At 47.4% G+C, this 20,970-nt stretch overlaps 1 protein-coding gene across 2 annotated transcripts in view; it reads right to left on the bottom strand.

Moving 5' to 3' along the window:
* The window catches only part of Bco1 (beta-carotene oxygenase 1), a 30,435-nt gene extending 20,536 nt beyond the window's left edge, over nucleotides 1-9,899 (bottom strand). Inside the window, exons 1-3 of one of the 2 annotated variants that reach the window (XM_046435185.2) lie at nucleotides 9,640-9,899; nucleotides 7,115-7,243; nucleotides 1,071-1,200 (exon numbers count right to left, since the gene is read on the bottom strand). In XM_046435185.2, coding sequence (XP_046291141.1) covers nucleotides 1,071-1,200; nucleotides 7,115-7,243; nucleotides 9,640-9,703 — 323 coding nt within the window. In that variant the 5' untranslated portion in view covers nucleotides 9,704-9,899. The remainder of the gene's footprint in view (nucleotides 1-1,070; nucleotides 1,201-7,114; nucleotides 7,244-9,639) is intronic. The other variant, XM_046435186.2, reaches the window with a different exon arrangement.
* Nucleotides 9,900-20,970: the final 11,071 nt, after the last annotated feature.

Raw genomic sequence — 20,970 nt, 5'->3', positions numbered from 1 at the left:
AATGAGTGTTGAGTTAGGAACTCATTATTCATTTTTATCAGAAGGCAAACTCCAAGAGGGAAGGAAGGAGACCCAGAGGGGTACATTGGTGCAACTGGCAATCCTAGATCCAGGTCGTGCACCCCTGCTGACAAGGGGTGGCAGGAGAGGCTGCTCCGCAGCTGTGGTCTTAACCCTTGCCACTCCTTTCTGGCTGGCTCCTTCCAGGCTCCGCCCCATTTAAAGGTGTGAGCACAGCACTTCCCTCTGCAGACAGCCGATGCCATTTCCGGAGAAGCAAAAGCAATCTTGCATCTCTGGACCAGTGTAGCCCCAACCTTTTCATGACCCCTCTTTGTCTGAAGAGTATCAGAGAGGAGATACCGACAGCTGGCCTGCTTCCCTGGCCAAGAGTTTAATGTTTAACAGTCGAACCTGTGATATCTACATATGCATCAGAACCTGACGATCTGAAAAATCTCCCCCACTTTGTGTCCACCCACCAGTCTCCTCTCTCCTTTAAGCATCCTTTCAGACTTGACACTTGTGCAAGCAAAAACTAATCTAGATTTCCTCTGCCTTTGTACACAAAATGAAGCACTTATCAATATGTCTTGGAAATGTTCCCATATAGAGTGTCCTCCTTCCTCTTTACTTCAGCATGGTGCTTTCTTGTACAGTTTTACTGTTATTGATTTAACCGCTCCTCTGTTGATGAGCACTGGGGTTGTTTTCAGTTTCTTGTTATAACAAATGACGTAGCCGTGAATAACCTTGTTTGTACATTTGTCACTTCAGACACGAGCAAGTGTATCCCTTGACCAGAGGGAATGTGCATTTGTAACCTTGACAGATGGTTCCTAACTGCTCTTTCCCCAGTCACGCGGGAAAGTACCTAACAATTTGTCAAATGCTCTCTGCCTTTCTTGCTACCAGTGATCAAGAATTACCAGCAACTCTGGTCAAAAGGCCAGCCCCGTGGAGTTTTTATCCACCCTAAAGAAAACCATCAGAGGGGAAGTACTGGTTGTTTGGACCATGCAGGGTGTCAAAGAGCATGAAATTCAGTCAGATTCTAAATGGGCAGTTACTTGGAAAAGATGTTTTTGCAGGGGTCCGGGTAGGCCATTGTTCCAAACTCCGACACCACGATCCTGTTGGCCTCGATATTGGCGTTGTAGGTGTCACTTCTCAGGTATTTGCTCCTGTAATGGACCTCACCTGAAAGAGAAGAATCAGATTAGTCACTGGTTGGCATGTATAGGGCTTTACGATCTCTGTCCTCTATTCTGGGGGCTTTATGAAAGAAGAGGGAGGTCAGCTCACCAAGACGGTTTCCTTTCATGCAGGTGCCGGCATCACCAGCACCCGGGGTCCAGTTTCACACACAATCTGCCCACTTGAGACTCACAACAGTGAGACATGCTCAGTCTGTCTGTCTTAGCTCCATTTCCATATGAGGGAGCTGAGCTCAGAGATGTGCCATTGCCTGGCCCAGCACTGTCTGGCTGTGTACCATTCCTTCCACCATGTTGGTGTACCCCCAGAGGTGGCACAGGCTTGGAGGACTGGCCTAAAGGCTGCATTTCCTGGGCCCCCTCTCATTGTTGGGAGTCCTGCCTTTAGAAGGCTGGGTGGACAACTGCAGCCTCCTGGAGTAACACTGACATCTACCAGGGGCCACCTAACCTTCTGCTCTGTATATGGAGGGTTGGAGCTGTGCTGACTGGGTGACCCATCCAGATCCTAGAGCAGCTCTATCTCACTGCACAAAAGCAGGGAGCAGGTCCCTTCATCAGGACCAACATGAAAACAGCTACTGTAACAACTTGTCACAAAATTTATGACCTAAAACAACAAACAGCAGCTTACAACTCTGAGAGATATGGTCTGAAATGGGTCTTTCAGAGCTAACTCACGGTGTCCATGGGGCTAATTCCTTCTTGGGCTCTGAAGGAAAAATCTGCTCCTTGCTTGTTCTAGCTTCCAGAGCTGCCTGCATTCCTTGGCTTATGGCCACTTTATTCCAACACCTTTCTATCATCTTTGACTCTGATCCTCCTGTTTTACTTTTTTTTGGTACATGGAATTGAACTCAGGGGTGCTTCACCACTGAGCCACATCTCCAACTCTTTTCTGGATTTTATTTAGAGACAGGGTCTCACTGAGTTGCTTAGGGCCTTGCTAAATTGCTAAGGCTGGCTTTGAACTCATGATCCTCCTGCCTCAGCCTCTCAAGCTGCTGGGATTACAGGAATGTTCCATCATGCCCAGCCCTGCCTTCCTTTATAAGGACCCTGTGATTATGTTAGGCCACGTAGATAACCCGGGGAAACCTCCCATCCAAGATCCTTAACCTAAGTACATCTGCAAATTCTTTTGCCATGTAGAGAAACAGGACATATTCTCAGGTTCCTTTTGGGGAGAAAGGAGGGGAGAGAGAGCTCAAATACAGCTGGGAATGCTCAGGAGAGGCATCATTACACTAGAGAGTCTATCTCATGCTAGTCAGAATGGCAATTATCAAGAATATAAGCAATATTAAATGTTGGTGAGGATGTGAGGGAAAAGGAACACTCATTCATTATTGGTGGGACTGCAAATCGGTTGCAAGCACTCTGGAAAGCAGTATGGAGATTCCTTAGAAAACTTGGAATGGAACCACCATTTGACCCAGCTATACCACTCCTCGTCTATACCAAAGGACTTAAAATCAGCATACTATAGTAACACAGCCACATCAATGTTCAGAGCAGCTCAATTCATAATAGCTAAATTGTGGAAGCAACCTAGATACTCTTCAATAGATAAATGGATAAAGAAAGTGTGGTATATATACACAATGGAATATTACTCAGCATTAAAAGAGAATAAAACTATGGCATTTGCAGGTCAATGGATGGAGTTGGAGAATATCATGCTAAGTGAAGTAAGCCAATCCTCCAAAACCAAAGGCTGAATGTTCTCTCTGATAAGTGGATGCTGATCCATAATGGGGGAGAACATGAGAAAAATGGAGGAATTGTGATTGGTCAATGGGGAGGGAGGGTGGAGAGGGGATATGGGGGCAGGAAAGATGGTGGAATGAGATGGACATCATTATCCTAGGTACATGTATGACTGCACATATGGTGTGATGCTACATTGTGTACAGAGAAATAAAAAGTTGTGCTGCAACTGTGTACAATGAATCAAAATGCCTTCTGCTGTCATATATACCTAATTAAAATAAATAAAAAAAATTCCTTACCAAAGGAAATACAAAAGGCTTGGGTATTCATAGCCCTGCAGACCTATTTCTCAGCTCTTAAAATTGAGGCACAGAAAAGTTTAGTACACTGCCTTAAGCCACATATCTAGTGAGCACTCATGGATTTGAAGCCCCATAACAGGCATTGAAAACTGACTCTCCTAACCAAGATCCTACCACAGCAGCACAACAGGTTTGACTGTATTGCCTGATCCTTGATGCTAAAAATACCTGCAGAAATGTGTCTCCATGACTGAACAGCTTGATGACATTGCACAAGCTGAGCATACCCACATAGCTATACCCTGGCCAGGAAGAGGACAGAAGCAGTGCCCTAGAAGCCTCCCGGAAGCCATTCAGTCACTAACCCCACCCCAGGGTAACAACTCTCTGGACTTGTAACAGCATCCTTGGTTTCCCCTTCAGCATGTGTTCTTGACCATCCCCCAGGACTGAGTGTTCAGTGGTAACGCCTCCCACTGTGCACTGGAGGGAGGTAATGACAATAATAGTGACGGACTCTGCACTAGTGACACGACCCATAATAAAACTGGAGGAGACTATGGAAGACTGTCCAATTCCTTCTCTGGTCTAACTGGAGTTTCTTGACCAGGAGGCTAACTGTGTGTCCTCTATCCTTTTGTAAAACATCCTTTTGGAGGTGGCCACTGTGTAAGCAAGTGTCACTGGGCTGTTTTAGTTGTGGGGTGGACTTCAGAGACCGTGGGAAAACCTGGGGAGGAACAGTTGGGAGCCTGGGCTCTGGGGCTGAGAGGGCTGTACCAACACCTCAGGGGACCAGGAGTGGGGATTCAGTAAGTGGGAACAGCCAAAGTCCCCACCCTGAAAGAGAGTCAGCTGCCCATATGCTAGGAATCCCCACCCCACCATAAACCAGCCACACACCTGGCCTTGGTCAGAAGCAAGCCTCAGTCTTCTCCATGCTGACATGAGGATCATGATATTTCTTATACATGCAGAATCTAAGGCCTGTACAGCACATAGTAGGTGCTCAAAAAAGGTGACAGTACCAAAATGCTATAGACAGAGTAGTCAAGGCTTTCATTCTGGGGCTTGTCCCCATCCAAGCTGGCTGACTGTGGGCAGGTACTGTCACTGAGAGTATTTCCTTCAGTGAAAGCTGGGGATTCCAGAGTTCTCTGTGCCTCGTTGGTTGTTTACATGAAGTAAGATGAGCAAAGGTCTCTGGCTCTAAGACACACTGTGTGAGTCGAGGGCTACTGAAACTCTGGCAAGGTCCGGGAGATCCTGGAGGTGGGAGGCCACACCCTCGTCCCCAGCTGTGTACTGCCTAGAAGCAGACCTGCGTTAGGCCAGCCTGGCCTGTGCTGGCCACTCTCTGCAGAGTGCGCCACCCCTAGTGCATTGGCTGAGGCTCTTTGGGACCCATGGATGCTTGGCCCACAAAACTGGATTCTTTTCACTTGAAATGTAAACTCCCAGTCCAGGCCACCCATGTCCTATAAACATCCAGCAGCAGAGCGGGGAGCACGGGGGGCCAGGGGGCACAATGTGTCTCTGGAACTGCTCAAGGCTGACCCTGTACTTCGGGGCTGAGAATAAAGAAGGGGCCTCTGTGTGTCCCCACCCCCTGCTCTGGGGAGCATCCAATTAGCCACATTCCTTCCGTAGGACGCAGTAAGCACACATGTCCTGCCTGGGATCTTTAGCAGCTGGGTCACGCCTGATATTTTGGGGGGCAGAGGAGGCATATGCGTGTGTATGTGCACACACACACATACTCTTTCCATTATTCCAACCCTGGTGGGACAACTTTCCTTCTTGGATAATCAGTAACTGTCATTGCTAGAGGAGACCTGGAGTCACTCACCTCCTTAAATGTTTAGACACAAAGCCCTTTTTATTTTGAAGTGATTTTTAGACGTAGAGGAAGGAATGTTTTTTCACACCCTTCACGCCCCACCTCTGTCCCTTTTGTCCAGTTTTTGCTGTTTTTTATTTTATTTTATTTTTTGTGGTGCTGGGGATTGAACCCAGGGCCTTGTGCCTGAGAGGCAAGCACTCTACCAACTGAGCTGTATCTCCAGTCCTCTTTGTTGTTTTTTAAAGCATTCGCTTCTTCTGGTCTCTGCTGAAGGCCACAAGCCACTTTACGGCCTTTTCCCTCTCCAGTCTCAGAATCCTCTCCCAGTGTGTGGCTCCATATGGCACTTCTCTGCTGCAGGGAATCCCCCGGTGCTTCTAAACACTGGCAGAGGCTGTGCCCAGCTCATAGCACTTCTCATTAACCTGGTCCCGGGGGCCTGGAAAGTCTACTGTCTACCAAGAGGGGCTTGGGGTCTCTTGGACAATGTGTTAGGAACACCAATGCTCTGCCCTTACCCTTTGAGATCATGATTCACTCAAGCCCTGGGTGACACTGGCTCTCGGGATTTACATCCCAGGGTAGTCTGAGGAAGGAGGTATACAAAGGCCTTTTGAGAAATCCTGGCTCTGTGTTATCTGCACATCAGAGACCCCCTGATCTCCCTGTGTGTGCTCTCTTCTGAACTAGGCATAGTAGTGAACTTAACCTACATTCCCACTGTTAGATCATGGGGAGCCACTGAGAGTTCTAGAGGAGAGGAGGGAGGAGGCTAGGCTATGCCATGCCAATGCTGGCCATCTGGCAGCAGTGAGAGGGATGGGGAATGGGGGTGACTGGTGGAGTGGGATAGAGCAGAACTGTACAGTGGCTAGGACTTGAGATTTTGATTTTGGAAAGCATAGGGCTTGAACTTGACCTCTACCACCTTTTGCCATGTGCATTTGGGCCAGTGTTAGGTGCTTCCTCAACATCTCATGATGATTCTAATTGCTACAAATTCTAACCATCACAACAGCTGTCTAGGGGAGGATGATTTTCCCAACGAGGAAGCCGAGGCTCAGGGACCACAGTTCACCCATGCTGGAATGCAGGGGCTGAAGTCTCGCCATGCCTGGGCAGTTGGGCACAGACTTGCCTTCTCTGTGACATGCTAGAGTCTTATGCAACCAGCCAGGACTTCTTTAAGAACTTGTCTCATGAGAGCCACCAAAGTGACAAACCAGCTTGGTGGCCAATAGCCAAGGATTCACAGTGCATGTCTTAAGCCAGACACCTGTCATTGTCCTGGTAGGGTTCTGCTCAGAGGTATATTTGATTCAGTGCTCAAGCGGCCTGGCAGGTCCCTGCCTGTTGAGAAGGATGCTCAGCTTTGCTCTTCAGCAAAGCTTCATATTTTGATTTGATGCATATTTGAGTCCAAAGATGCTTCATATTTTGATTTTATGTATATCTGAATCCAAAGCCTGCAATCTTCCATGTGCCCTGGCCCACCTTATTGAAAATGCATCTTATTTTGCAAGATGAACTGAGGGAGAACCCTGGACACCCTTCCAGAGAGTCTTGTGCTTGCTGTGGACAGAATAATGCCCCACCCCAACATGTTCACACCCTGGTCCCTGGAACCTGTAAATCTGTTACCTGACATGGTGAAAGGGACTTTGTGGGTATAATTAAGTGAAAGATTTGGGGATGGGAGATGATCCTGGATTATCCAGGTGACCAGCATCATCACAAGGGAGTTTGTGACAGTGGAGAGAGGGCAAGGGATATGAGGTGGTGGCGGGCTACAAGATTCTGGGCTGCTGGCTTTGAAGAAAGTGATGGAGCCACGAGCCCAAAATGCAGGCAGCTTACAGAAGCTAGAGAAGGAAAGAAAATGGATTCTGCTCTAGGGTCTCCAGAAGAAACGCAACCCTGTCAACACCTTGATTTTAGCCAGGTGAGACCCATTTCCAACTTCTGACCTCTGTAACTGAAAGAGAATAAACCCGTGTCTCAGGCCAAGAACGCAGCGGTGGCAGCTGCGGCACTCTCACCGTCTCTGATGGTGAAGCTGTGGAGTAAGGCCAAGCCGTCAAACCAGTGGTTGTATCTGCTCTCCCCGACCGTGTGCATGCCAGGCCCGTTGCGAAGCAGGGTCCCCTGAAGCCATGCTGGAATCCTGCCTGTTGAAGAAAGAATGTGGAGTTGCCAGGGAGAGGAAGGGGGATTGGGCAGCCCCACCCCGATCATTGCACCTACTTGTTTATTCCACAGATACTTCTAGAAAGTGCCTGGTATTTTGCTAGCACTGAAGTTACCAAGATAAATAGACATGGTCCCTGCCTTCAAGTTGCTCATTGTCCGTGGAGGAGACAGAAGAGGAGACACACAACATATTCTATGACACAGGCAAGACTTTAGGCCCAGCAAAGTGTGCTGCATGGAGCAGAACCTCCCCTGGGGGGTCGAGAGCAGGAATGAGCAAGGGCTTCCTGGAGGAGGCAACCTGGCAGTCTTGAGGGAGAGTGTTTGTCTCACAAAGGCACAAGAAAGAACATCCTAGAGCTGTGCCATCCAACACGGCAGACGGCAACCCCATGTGGTGATTAAGCATGTAAGTGTGGCCAGTGAGAACTGAGATGTGCTGTAAGGGTAAAACACACACTGGATGTCAAAAACAGTGTGAAAAAATAAAATATCTCACTTGCTATTTTTGCATATGATTTCATATGGAACTGATAATATTTTGGATATGTGTTAAATACACTATCGAAATTAATTTCACTAGTTTCCTTTTACTTTTTTGAATGTGTCTACTAGAAAATTTAAAAGTACCAGCGTGGCATGCACCATATTCTGTTGGACAGTGAGCACTGCTCTAAGATAGGGTGCTGCGGCAGACACGACCAGTCCCCCACACAGGTCCCTTTGCATTCCTATCTTCCTGAGGGCTGCTTTCTGTTTTAATGAACATGGCCTCCTGGGCAGGGGCCCAGCCTCAGCATGGCCTCCCGGGCAGGGATCCCCCACAGGCACAAACTTGGGTTGTCCATCACCAGCAGTGTCCAGCTGATTGGGCTCCACCCAGGGCTCCAGGTCTGCACAAAGAATCAGAAGCCCTGTTTTCTGCTGGCTGCCTGGCCTCGGACAACTCACTGTCCTCTCCCATCTCAGTTTCCCCATCTGTGAAGAAGGGGGGCTTGAGCTAGAGCACGGTCCTTCCACTAGAAGCACCAGGGGGCTTGTGAAGATGCAGACGCTGGCTCCACCCCACACCATCTGGTCCAGTTGGGCTGGGGGAGCCCAAGATTCTGTGCTGCTGCCAAATGTCCAGGAGGTGGTGACCACACAGGTCTCACAACCCTGCTTTGGAAACTGCTGCTCTAGAGGATCTTTGGAGTCTGTTTAGCATCTCAGGTTCTAAGATTCTTATTTTCTAAAATTTTCAAGGATTCCATGCAGTCATGGGTCATGAGTTGTAAGGGGAGGTACAGTGACATGGCAAGAAGTTCTGGATCCTAGCATACAAAGGTTAGGGTCACAGGCTCTCTTCTTATATACAAAAAATTAATAGTAAATATTTATTTGTGTATTAAAATTTTATATTTTTTCAAATATAATATTATGTTTATTTATATTTCTCAAATATAAAATATATATGTCTTATAAAAACTTCAGGGAAATAGACCCAAATGTTTCCTTCTATGTTCTAATTTGCACTTACAAATTATACATATAATTTAATACTTACACAGAATAGCATCATATATTGAATATTATCTTTGTAATCATGAAAAATAGGCATAAAAGCAGATTTTTTTCTTTTGAAAGACTTCTAAGGCAATTCTGCAGTCGGAAAAAAATCCCAGTGGACTTTCCATCCACGATCCATCTGTGGGGAGACAGAAGCGCCAGGTGCCCAGGCTGCCCCAGCAACTGTTTTCTGAACTGAGGGACTACTATTACAGGGACCTGAGAGCTCAGAACCAGCAACAGCCCTTCAGAGTCTAGATAGGATGGTCCCAGGAAAGAGGCAACCCACAAGAGGAGAGAGCAAGAGAAATGGCAGAGGGAAAAAATGAGACTCAAATCCGGCTAAGAGTGGTTCTCCACAGGGCCTCTCTATGTCTCTTATTGGATCTGCAGGTGTCCACAGGCTGAAGCCACACCTGTGGGCACCTGAGAGCAGCTCATGTCAGGCTGCAATGCCCTCCACGTGGGCGTGTGCATGGGCAGGAGCTCGCACATGCTTATTTGCTTTATAAAATCAGTTTAGGAAGCACACATTGCAAAACAGTATGCATTCAGAATAGCTGCATTTGCAGCCTGATGCCCTTGCACATGTGGAACCGGAGCATTCCCAACACCCCTCTCCTGGAAATAGCGAGAAGGACTCTCTCTATCCCTGGAAATGGACTTAAAATGTGTAAAAGCACACCCAGATCATCAGAGAGAATATGTCTGGATTATGGGTCATTTTGCCCCTACAGAATATCTCCCAGACTTTCCAAAACTAATTCACATTAAAGAAAACAGATGTCCGCCTAAGCAGCGTCAGCAGATGGTACAAAATGCTCACCTGTCACTTTGGCCTTCAAGGGCTCCAGCTGTTCCTTCTTATTCTTTCCAAATATCAAATCCATCCTGCTGGCTGCAGAGCGAGGATGGATTCACAGGGAGCGGGTTTCTGTGCGCTCAGGAGCTGCTGCTCCTCCTCCGGCTTTGCCTTCAGGCCTTCCCTCCCCGCCGGTCTTTACATCAGGGTGGGTCCTGAAGCCACGCTCTCTCCCGCTTGTCTCCCTCTGAAGGCCTGGTGTCTGCTCTCACAGGGGAAGCTGCCGTGCTGGAGTTATTTATAAGATGTTCGGTCAAAGGTCAATTCCCAAGCCATGTGCCATGGCTAATCTTTAATCCTGTTAGTGTGTCCCCCACTCGCCCTCTCCCCTTTCACTTCTGGCTTATCCGAGGAAAGCTCCTTTCTGAACGGTGGAGAGAAAGCAGGGCATTCTGCTTAGTTAGTTGGCTGAAGTAATCTATCCCGAGTGCTGGAGGTGTTTATGATCAGAACAGAAAGGGACTGTGAGGACCAGCAAAGGCGCCTGAGGACACTGGTCACGCGCACGCCTGCTGCCCCGTGGGAAGAGGCTTCTGCAGAGTTGGGGAAGGGAGTTTTGGGCTTTGTTTTTAATAAGGAGCCCTGATGCTCCCCCAGTACAAATCATACCTAAAGAGCAACTTAATTCACTATTTTCTTTTTGGAAGAAGGAAAGATAAAAACGTGTCACATACCTGTTTAAAACATAAGGCCAGGGAACCAGAGACTTCTCAGGAACTGAAGAATAGTTAAAAAACCAGCTTCCTGGCCCATCAGGAGGGCAAAGAGTGACCGCATCCGACTCTAGAGTTTCCCAATACTCACGTATCTTGACGTGACGCCATTGCCATGTATCCACATTGAAGTTTCTGTGAGCATCAGGTGAAGAGAATGAACTCGCATTGCTCGGGAACAGCCATTCCCTATGGGTAGAGAGAAAAAGGCTGTGGTGTACCTGATTTAATCATCGCATAGCGTGTACACGTGTTGAGACATCCCATGGAACCCCGTTCATGTGAAGTTTTTATGTTTGATATATCAGTTAAAAATGCATTTAATTAAAATAAAATTGTTTGAAGAGAAAGAAAAAGGCTCAGTGCTGGCCTTGATGCAGCTGAGAATGGGCTGAGACTTGAATGTCCCCGCACGCTGTACCTCCTGCCTGGCTGCACATTCCAATCACCGGTGAGAGGTTGAAAGTGCCCAGGCTGGGCCTGGCTCAGACCCCCAGGACAGACCCCCTGACTCAGAATCTCTGAAGGTGGAGTCAACTACCAGCGTTGTCAAAACTGTCTCCCGATGATCCTAACATGCGCAGCAGGCATGGCGGAGCCCTGATCCAGGGAAAGAGGCCGCATGTTCGAGCTAGTGGTAGATTTGAATTCCAGTCCATCCCTATTCTGTGTGTCCGCGTCATGTCTTCCTCTTTGAGTCTCCTTTTCCTTAACTGTGAAGCGGGGTGTGATGACCAGTCTCAAGGCCACTGTAAATCAAGGGTCTAGCTAAAGACCCTGCCCCAGAGAGCTGTCAATCCATGTCATTGCCCTTTTCTCCCATTCTCTTAGAAGACCCTTCCCTTTACCCATGTGTCCAGTAAGCTGAATCATATCCTGCCAGTTTATTCCACAGTTGGGTCTAAACACGGGCGTCCTCATCAGGGCTTTTGCTCCTAGCTTGTTAGAGCTGCATCTTGTGTGAATGTCTGGCATACCCTGAGGGCCGGGCTGGGCTGCAGTGATACTGCCACCAGTGGGAGAAAGCCCCGGGCTTGGAGATCGGAAGGCCTGGGTTTGCATCTCAGCCTGAGATCTAATAACTGCAATAACTGTCACATTGCCCTTGGGAGCCTTGCTTTACCCTGCAAAACTGGGGTGGAAATGCCCTGGTCACAGGGCTGGTAGGGAGGACACCAGCGAAGTTAAACAGGTGAAAACATGACCATATTTTTCTTCCTTGGCCCTCTTTGTAAATTCAGAAAAGCCATAGCCTCTGTCCACAGAGCACTGTGAGTCAAGTTCCTTGCAGAACCCTTACCTGCACAGCCCACTCTGGCCTTCTGCTGACCCATGAGATGAATCCTCTTGGCACTGTTCTAGAAATGAGAGAACACAGAGAAACCAACCGTTTGCCCAAGTCACAGCAACAAAGATATTGAATTAGAAAGCAAAGCTGGTAGCCTGGCTTCAAAGTACACACCGATGATTCCACACAGCTCTGAGGCATGAGGGATATTGGCTGGATTTTTACTGAATGAAGTAATGGACAGATTCATTGATGGGGGATAGACCCCAAGAAGACAGTCTTGGGTTGATATTATTGCATCATTTATGATATCAATGATAAGCTCTCTTATTTAGGCCCCAACCATAACCTAGGGATAATACATGGTTAGATAAAGCTATTTTTTTAAATAGTGGTGATAATAAGTTGATCATAATGACTGATATCCGTATAAGTTTGCTCCATCTGTCATAATGAAGTACGACAGACCGAGTGACTTAAATTATAAGAATTTATCTTCTTACATTTCTGGAGGCTCAAAGACCAAGATTGAGGTGTGGACGGGGTGGTTTCCCCTCGGCACCTCCCCTCAGCCCTGTGTCCTCACATGATCTTTCCTTTTGTGCGTTGCCTGGTTTCTCTCTGTGTGTCCAAGTTTTCTCTTCTCATGAGGACAGCAGTCAGACTGGGTTAGGGCCCACCCTAATGACCTCATTTCAACACAATCTCCCTTTGAAAAATCCATTTCTAAATGGTCACATGTTGAGGTCCTGTAGGTCAGGGGCTTCCCTGAATAAACTTGGTCTGGGAACAAAGGTTGGTGTATAATAATGTCATTAAGGGAAGATACTTTGACTGCAGGTAACAGGACATCTGCTGAAACCCCAGAGATGTGCATTTACCTCAGTCACGTAGCTATCTGGAGCTTGACATCCTGGGTCCCTTGGAAGCTCATCTGGGTCATTCTCTGGTCAGTGCCTGTTCCCAACTTCCTCATGGCCATCCTCCAAGGGTTGGCTTCTCATTTTTAGGTTGTTCAGGTTTGGTTACAAATGATTGTCTCTGCTCCAGGAACTGGGTCCTCACAAGTGGTGTGCAAAAAGCAGGGAGGCAAGGTGGGGACAAAGGAGGCCTTTTTTCCCCCTGACATTTCTCATTTTATGCTGGAGGACAATCTTTCCCAGAGCGCCTTGAGCAGGTTTTCTCTTACATCCCATTGGCTGAACTTTATCAGGTGACCATCCCTGGGCCAATCCCTGGCAAAGAGGAACAGAACAGTCTTAATTTCCTTAAGCTCATTGATAGTCTCTTCTGGGGTGGCAGGTTGTCACTCAAATCTGGTTTTTATGAGCAAAGAAACGGAAGGGATGGCTTGGGATAGGCGACTACAATGTCAGCTGGAGGCAGAATATCACTCATCCTCACATCCATTCGTTCAAAAATTTATCGAATACCTACTATCGGTTGGAAACAGAGTGGGGAATAAACCAGGAAAAAAAAATTCTGTGCCTTCCTGGAACTGACACCTGCGGTGTGCCAAGTTCTGGGAATGTAGAGGTGACTGACAGACCGACCTCTTAGACCCCCATGATGATCTTTTTGTTTGGGGTCCAGGTTGGGTGCACTTTCCCAAAGGGGCTGGGTGCCCTGTGGAGGTTCTCCTGATGCCTTTGTGCCAGACGTCTGTCCTCCCTCTTTCTAACCAGAGCAACCAGAAGCAGCCACTGCTCTCTTCCCAAGGAGCCCTGGCCCCACAGCTCTGCCCCTGTGTTCTGCATCTTTGCTGATTTGGGGAGAGTTGGATGAGGGATATGTTCCCAGGGAGAGCAGTCTCCTGGCCTGTTCCTCCCCTGCCTCTGATAACCCTCTTTGCTGCATGCCTGACATGCGCCATGGGATGTGCCTTGTGTTCTATTGGCGGAGTCTCATTTCAGCCCTCCATGGCCCTACAGGGCAGCATTAGAAATCTTACTTTTATAGCCTCACAGTCGTGACGCAACTTGATCGCACTGAGTGCATCTCCCTCCCCACTACACAAAAGTGCTTCCCACCTTTCAGAGTGGCTGGTTGGGGCAGATGAGCAGATAAGGGAGCAAGAGCAAGGGGCCACTGTTTCTGTAATGCAATTGCTTCCTTAAAAGGGGCCTGAAAACTGGCCAGCGTGCAAGAGGCTGGGGCAACGGGAATGGAGAAGGAAACGGCACATCTTACGCAAGAGTCCTGGTTACTCAGTGCTGAGTAACAAATCTCCCCCAAACGTGCTGGCTTTAAAAAACCACCGTGTTTATTCTCTCACACTTCTGTGGGTTGGCTGGCATGTCTGGGCAGCTCTTCTGCTTTCAGGGCTTGCGGTCCTCACACAGCTGCTGGTGATTGACTGGGAGGTAGGTGGGGGCCTAGGCCTCTCTCTCTCTCCCTGTAGCCTTGGGATCTGTCCTTGCCCCTTCATGGGTCTCCCCAGCAGGAGCAAAGGCTCCAAAAGTGGGCATCTAAAGAGAGAGGAGCATAAACATCCAGTCTCCATCAAGGCCAAACCTAGAACTGGCACAGATTCCCTTCCACGGCTTCCTATCATTTGGCACCAGTCACTGGGCCAGCCAGGAGCCAGTGGGGAGGGCCTGCTCATGGGCAGGAATATGGGTTCTGACCAGGCAGGTCCTCTGGGATACCTCTGGGGACTAGATGCCCCACAGACCCTTAGCATTTGAGCCTCAGCCTTCCACTTAATTACTTGCTAAATTTCTGAGCCATTCACTCAAATCTCAGGCCCTCAGTTTTCTGATCTCTAAAATGGGAATTATAACACCTGTTTCACTGGCAGACTGCAAAGCTTAAACAGTGTGAACTCTGTAATTGTGTCTGTCATAGATGCTTTAAATATAGTAGGAGTTCATGTCATATTCCTTTCCCCTCTTTTCTTGGAAAAGGGAAAAACTATATATATAAAATGATTGAATATACTAATTTTTTAAGTAGTTACAATGCACTTAATAGGGCCTGACACTGGAAGGAAACTAGATACCGATGACCTAGTCGTGTATTTTAAGTTTCTTTAGCTGGCTGTTACCCAGGGAGCAGTGACCAGCAGCCAAACTTGCTGCTCTGGGGGATGGCACAGGTAGGAAGTGTCCAGGTGTCTCAGGAGGGAGAACTTACCCAGGCTGGGAACTGCGAAGGAAGGTGTCCTGGAGGACAGGGTGCCCTGCCGAGCCCTGGAGAGCGGGAAGAATTTGGATGGGTCAAGAGCAGGGAGTGGAGTTTCTATGCAGAAGGACCAGTGTGAACCATAAGCTACTTTAGCAGCGGGACAACAGGGAGGTGGCTGGCTCTGCAGGGACCTGGGGAGAGAGGATAATCACAGGCACTGTTCAGGGCGAGTTACCCATGCATCATGCTTTTCTAAGCCTGTTACTTGTACAAACCCACATCCTCCTATGATAATCCTGAGCTCAGGTGTTTTGCCCCGTTTTACAGAGGGAAAGCGAGGCACAGAGGAGCTAAGCAAGTTGCCCGGCACCTGGGAGTGGACTTTGCACCCCAACAGCCTGACTCCAGAGTCTGGACTTGCAACCATGTTTGTCTCCACTACTGCTGAGATAGGGGCGAAAGTTTGTAGCAACTTGGCTTTTATACCCCAGGCAATGGAGTACTGAGTCAAGTAATGACACTCTGCAAAGGCACTCAGGAGACACTCAACTGTGCTGTCCAACACAGCAGCCACTAACCATGGTGACCCTTTCAGCTTAAATATAAATTAATGGCAATAAAATTAAATTTAAAAGCCAGTTCCTGGCTCACACTAGCCACATTTCAAGGGCTCCAGGGCTTCCATGTTGAACAGTGCAGACATAACATTTCCAGAAAGTTCTATTGGCAGTGCTGAGTAAGGAGAGCTGCTAAGATGGCATTATATGTGACTAAGGGGGTCGGGCAGTTTTGACTGAATGACAAGCCAACCAGAGGGTACAATGTCAGAGAAGCCTGTGGCTGACAATGGTGAACATGGAATGAGTCCCTGTGCTCATCCATTCATCGGTTTCACAGTATGGAGTGCCCGCTGTGGTCAGGGGCAGTTCCTCTTCACAGGTATCACAACCCCCAGAGGAAGGAGTGGGGAATCTTCCAAGGTCGGAGGTGCATGGTGATGAGAGGAAGGTTTCCTGCAAGGACCAAAGCTTGACCCAAGACCTGAAGGGTCACTAGGCATTGGCCAAGTGGAGAAGGTGGGAAGAAAGGTCCCACTAAGGGCAGCAGCGGGTGCAGAGTCAGCGGCATCAGCCAGCATGGCGGCCACCTATGGCTCTGGGTGAGGGGAGGGTTGGGGGTGCTTTGTGTAAAGCTGTGGAAAGAAGCAGAGAGGTGAGAAGACGCCAGGAGAAGATGGCAGGTGGGAAAGGGAGAGAGGGGAAAACAGGAGGAACAGAGAGAGAGGAGGTTGACATTCCACAGAGGCCCTGGGCGCCCATCTCCTGGGCTCCCTCCCAGGTCACATGCCGGCTCAGGTTGGCTACGTGCCTCAGCCACCGCCCAGAGATGGCAGCGTGGAAGGCCTGGTATGGAGTCACACACAGTATGGAGTGCCCCCTGTGGTCAGGGAGGGGTGAGATAGTCAAGGGAAGTGGGCAGCCTCGCCTCCTCCTTTTGGGAGGGAGGAAGAACATGAACCTCGAGGCTAATAAAGGCACAGAGTTCACACAGGGCGCCCCAGCCCTGGGCAGGGCACAGGTCGCGTCTTCTCACCCTTGCACATTTACCCCATCTCATAGGAGAAGCAGCTGAAGCTGGGTGAGGTTGTGCCCTTGGCCAGAGATGGCACACCATGTGGCAGGAGGTGGAATATTTCTCTCCAGATCCTCCAACTTCAGTAATTTTGGGAAAGAGTCGGGGAGATGACTCCCCTTCCTTCAGATCACTTATCACACAGGATGGGTGAGCCTATAAAATAGTCCTGAGGTTAAGAAGTAACAGCTGGAATCAAAAAGAGAAGTTTTAGGGGCTATTAAAAAAAAAACAAACCCAACAGCCTTATTTTGCAATTCTGTATCTCTTGTTACAAAGTTTTATTACCTAAAATAAGTTAATATTTCCCTTTTGGAGATAATGTTATCATATCTAAATTACTTTGCAGTTTTCCAATTAAGTTAATGTCTAAATCGTGCCTCTAATTAGCCAGGGTGATAAACAGACAACATTGATCTCAGACAGTTGGGTTCAAGGTGACAGGCAAAGTAGTTCCCACAGAGGTGGCAGTTGCCCCTGTGAAACGACCAGTCTCCCTAGAGCTCCTGGAGAGAAAACTGCCCAAACCAAAGGCTCTAAGTTATGCTCTCGGAATTTAAGAGGATCCACTAGTTTTACAAAATCCTCCTGAGCAGCAGAGATAGTAACATGATGATTATTAGAGACAGAACAACTAGGAATCCTGGCTCCTGACACAGCTCAGCGAATTCAAAGTCTAATAAGGGAGATGGAAAGGCAAATAATAATGATAAGACAACATTATGCCACACTTAGGAAGTAGAATCAACCAGATTGAAATGCAGACGGTATGACTGGAAGAAAAAAAGAATGTCTTCTTATACCCGAGGTGGAAAGTTCCATTTCCCATCCTGTACTTTAAAGTCCAGTCTATGACACTTGACAAAGATTCAGTTTAAAAAATGACTCCCAGGTTAGAGCCTGGACTACAACCCCATCATATCTACTTCTTAAATAATTGTTAAGATTATTCCTCTCTTCCAGCCCACCAGCCCCTGTCCTCACTATTTTTAACCTCTTTGGAACAGCCTCCTCATGGGCCTCCCTACCTCCAGTCCCACCCCTTCCAATCCATCTTCCCCACTGCCTCCAGGTAACCTGGTTGAGTTTCAAACCTGATCGTGTCACGTGTCACTCTCCTTTGTAAAATCTAAACAGTTGCAGGCACATAGCAGGTGTTCAACAAGTATTTAGTGAATGAATGAAGAAATGCTTGCATGAATGGCCTGCTATATAGTCATTTGGTTTTGGTGTCCTAGGGCTGCCATAGCAAATACCACAAACAGAGGCTTTAAACAACAGAAATTTATTCTTGGTTCTGGAGGCCAGAAGACCAAAATCAAGGTGCCAGCAGGATTGTGCTCCTGTGGACTCTGGGGGAAGATCCTCACTGCTTCTCTCGCTCTGCTGATCGCCTGCAGTCCTTGGTGTACCTCGGCTCACAGACACATCACTCTGATCTCTGCCTTTACTTGCCGTGACATCCTTCCCTCAGTATCTCTGTGTCTCTGTGTCCAAATTTCCCTCTTCCTCTAAGGATGCCAATCATGGGATTGGGGCCCATTCTATTCCAGTGTGACCTTAACCTGATGACATCTGTAAATACCCTGTTTCCAAATAAGGTCATATCCACAGATCTCAGGGAGCAGGACTTCACCAGATCTGTTTGAAGGACATTCAGTGGAAAGGGGCTCAGCCGCCACCTTGACAATGTGAAAACCCTTTCATGACCCAGGAAAGAATGAGTGTCCAGTGCTGAGCAGAAGTGCAGGATGTATAGGGAACCAATCCCACACACATGAGGGGAACCAGGCAATACCTGTCTTCAAGGCAACAGGACCCATAGGATGGGAGAACTCATAATTCTTTTGAATGTGCTGTCTTTTTGATCTAAAGGAGGGCAGAGATTCTATGTGATCAACAAAGACACCAATTCCTATAGAGGTAGTTTCTGGAGACCTTCCCAAATACATTGCTTGCGCTAAAATTCTTGTCTTTGTTGGCTTCTGGGGAACCCAAGTTAAAATGGATTTTTACATCCCCAGACTGGAATGTAAAGATCCTTCTAGTTCTTTTTGCCCCCATCCCCTATTGAAACAAATCTCTGTCTTTCTGCTTTCCTGTTGTTGATGCCACTTGGAAGTCCTGAGGACTGATCAGATCATTAGAAGCATCACATATGGGACCAGCTACTTCCTGCTTACTTTCAGTGTGAGCTTCAAGGACACAAAGGTTAAGGGACACTGAGAACCGACATCACCAAGACGAATTCCCTGCCCAGGAGCCTGCAATTCATCAGAATGTAAAGAATGGACAGATGGAATTTAGCCCACAGATCTGCATTTGTTATCGAATGTCTGCAAGCTTGTGTTCCTTTAGGGACATAAATTAAGCCTGTGAGATACATTATCACTGCGTGTGGCCTTCCACATAGTTTTCTAATGGAAGTCATTAGAAGTTTGGCCTCCAGAGATAAGAGGCCAGTTCTGTCCAGCCTTGCTCCAGCCTGTGAGTCAGTGATGATACTTCATCCTGCCTGGGCGCCTGCCCATCCCCCTTTTGGCTGGCAAGACCATTCCAGAGGGCTTGGAGGGGTGTCCAGGAAAGGAGAGAGGCCTAGGGTCAGTCCAGCCAGCTGGGAGATGGGGCCAAGCAAATGTTCATTGAATCTTACTATGAGCCAGCCATGGGACAGAGATAAAGAGAAGTTGTCTCTCCCCCAGGAAGCTCTCTGAGTAAAATAACCTGAGTGTCCACCAATGGAAGATGGACAAATGAAATGTGGTCCATTCCATGGAGCCATAAAAAGGAATAAAGTGCCCGCTAGTGCAGGGATAAAACTTGAAGGCCAGAAGGGAAACAACAGACACGAAACATGACGTGGTACGATTCCATTTATATGGCACATCCATAGAAACAGGAAGTCGTTTGGTGGTTGCCAGGGACCAGGGCAGGGAAAGCAAGGACAAATAGAGCCCTGTCAGAGCAAAGTGACTTCTTAAAATCAGACACTAGACTCTGTGTTCTCCAAAGTCTCTGGCCACACGAGAAACTGTCTACCTGACACGTTTTTTTTTTTTTGGAAATTCCAGGGTCCCACCACCCTGCACGGCCCTCTTCTCTTCCTCAAATGACTTACTTCTGACATGGACCAATTCATCCAGCTCTGGGCTTTGGTTAATAAAGTGGTTTACCAATCACTCCCTTGGTGTGTCTCTAATCCCAACCCAAATGGGCCCATGCTGGTATTTTCTAAAGAGAAAGTTTTCAAAAGGAACTCTGGCGCTAGCAGTTGGGAGTTTTTTTCCCACCATTAAAGTAACATTAGTAATTTGGTCAAATTTACTTAATTTTGAACAACAGATGTTATTTGGGCAGGCAAACAAAGACCCAAGGTGGGGATGTGTAAATTCTACAAAACCATCCATTCAGTGCTTATTTGGGGAAATTACCGAGTATTCCTAAAAAAAATAGGAGGCACTGACTCAGGAAGAACCTCAGAACAGGATGGCCAGGGGCAGAAGCCAGACAGTCACCATAGGTACCATACTGAGTGATCCCATTTATGTGCGGTGTTCAGAAGGGGCAAATCCACAGGGGCAGGAAGTAAGGAATACTTTTCAGGAGATGGGAGGGAGAATGGGAAACGGGTACCTTTTGGAGTAATGAACGTCCTCAAGTTGATGATGGTAAAGGTTGCTCACCTGGTGAATAGACTAAAGATCGCTGGACCAAATACTTTAAATGAGCCAATTGTATGGTAGGTGAATCATATCTCAATAAAGCTATTGTTTTAAAAAGAACAAGGAAACTCACAGAGAAGGCAGATCTTATGCAGCAAGTTCTACAAAACTCACAGAGGAGCTTTTGAGCTGAGCCTTAAAAGATAAGGAGATGGTCAGAGAAAGGCTGGGGGCAAAGATATCCCTGGCAAAGGGGATAGAAACATAGGTGCACCGATATAATGAAGGAAGGTCACAGCCATGGACTGTGGTAGCTGGGAGGAACTATGATATCGAGCTTGTGGAAAATGACGGGGCCATGAGATTCCTTTTTTAAAACAAGAATATTATTTTTGAACAGGTAATACATTTGCATGTTCAAAAGAGAAAAGTTGGAAAAGGATGGTCAACAAAACAAAAGTTTCCCTCCCTCCTATGTCTCCCAGGTACCTAATTCTTTCCTAGATGATCACTATTGCCAGTATCTGGTATGTTCTTTATGAGATATATCACTCACATTCAGATATTTATGTTTTATACATAATGGGATTAGGCCACATACAGTGTTCCATATTTTACTTTTTGTTTTAAACTTTTTTTTTTAGCTGTTGATAGACCTTTATTTTATGTATATAGATATGCAGTGCTGAGAATCAAACCCAGTGCCTCACACATGCTAGGCAAGTGCACCACCACTGAGCCCCAGCCCCAGCCCCCCATATTTTGCTTTTAACATGAACAATCATCTTAGAGAACCTTCCAAAATTTTATCACTTTTTTTTTATTGGTGCATTAGAGTTGTACACAATGGTGGGATTTGTTGACACATATTCAT

Source organism: Marmota monax, unplaced genomic scaffold, assembly GCF_021218885.2.
Source record: "Marmota monax isolate L192 unplaced genomic scaffold, Marmota_monax_Labrador192_F-V1.1 WCK01_AAM20220418_F8-fsc00024, whole genome shotgun sequence".
In the NCBI taxonomy this organism is placed as follows: domain Eukaryota; kingdom Metazoa; phylum Chordata; class Mammalia; order Rodentia; family Sciuridae; genus Marmota; species Marmota monax.
This window is presented reverse-complemented; position numbering and strand designations above follow the sequence as displayed.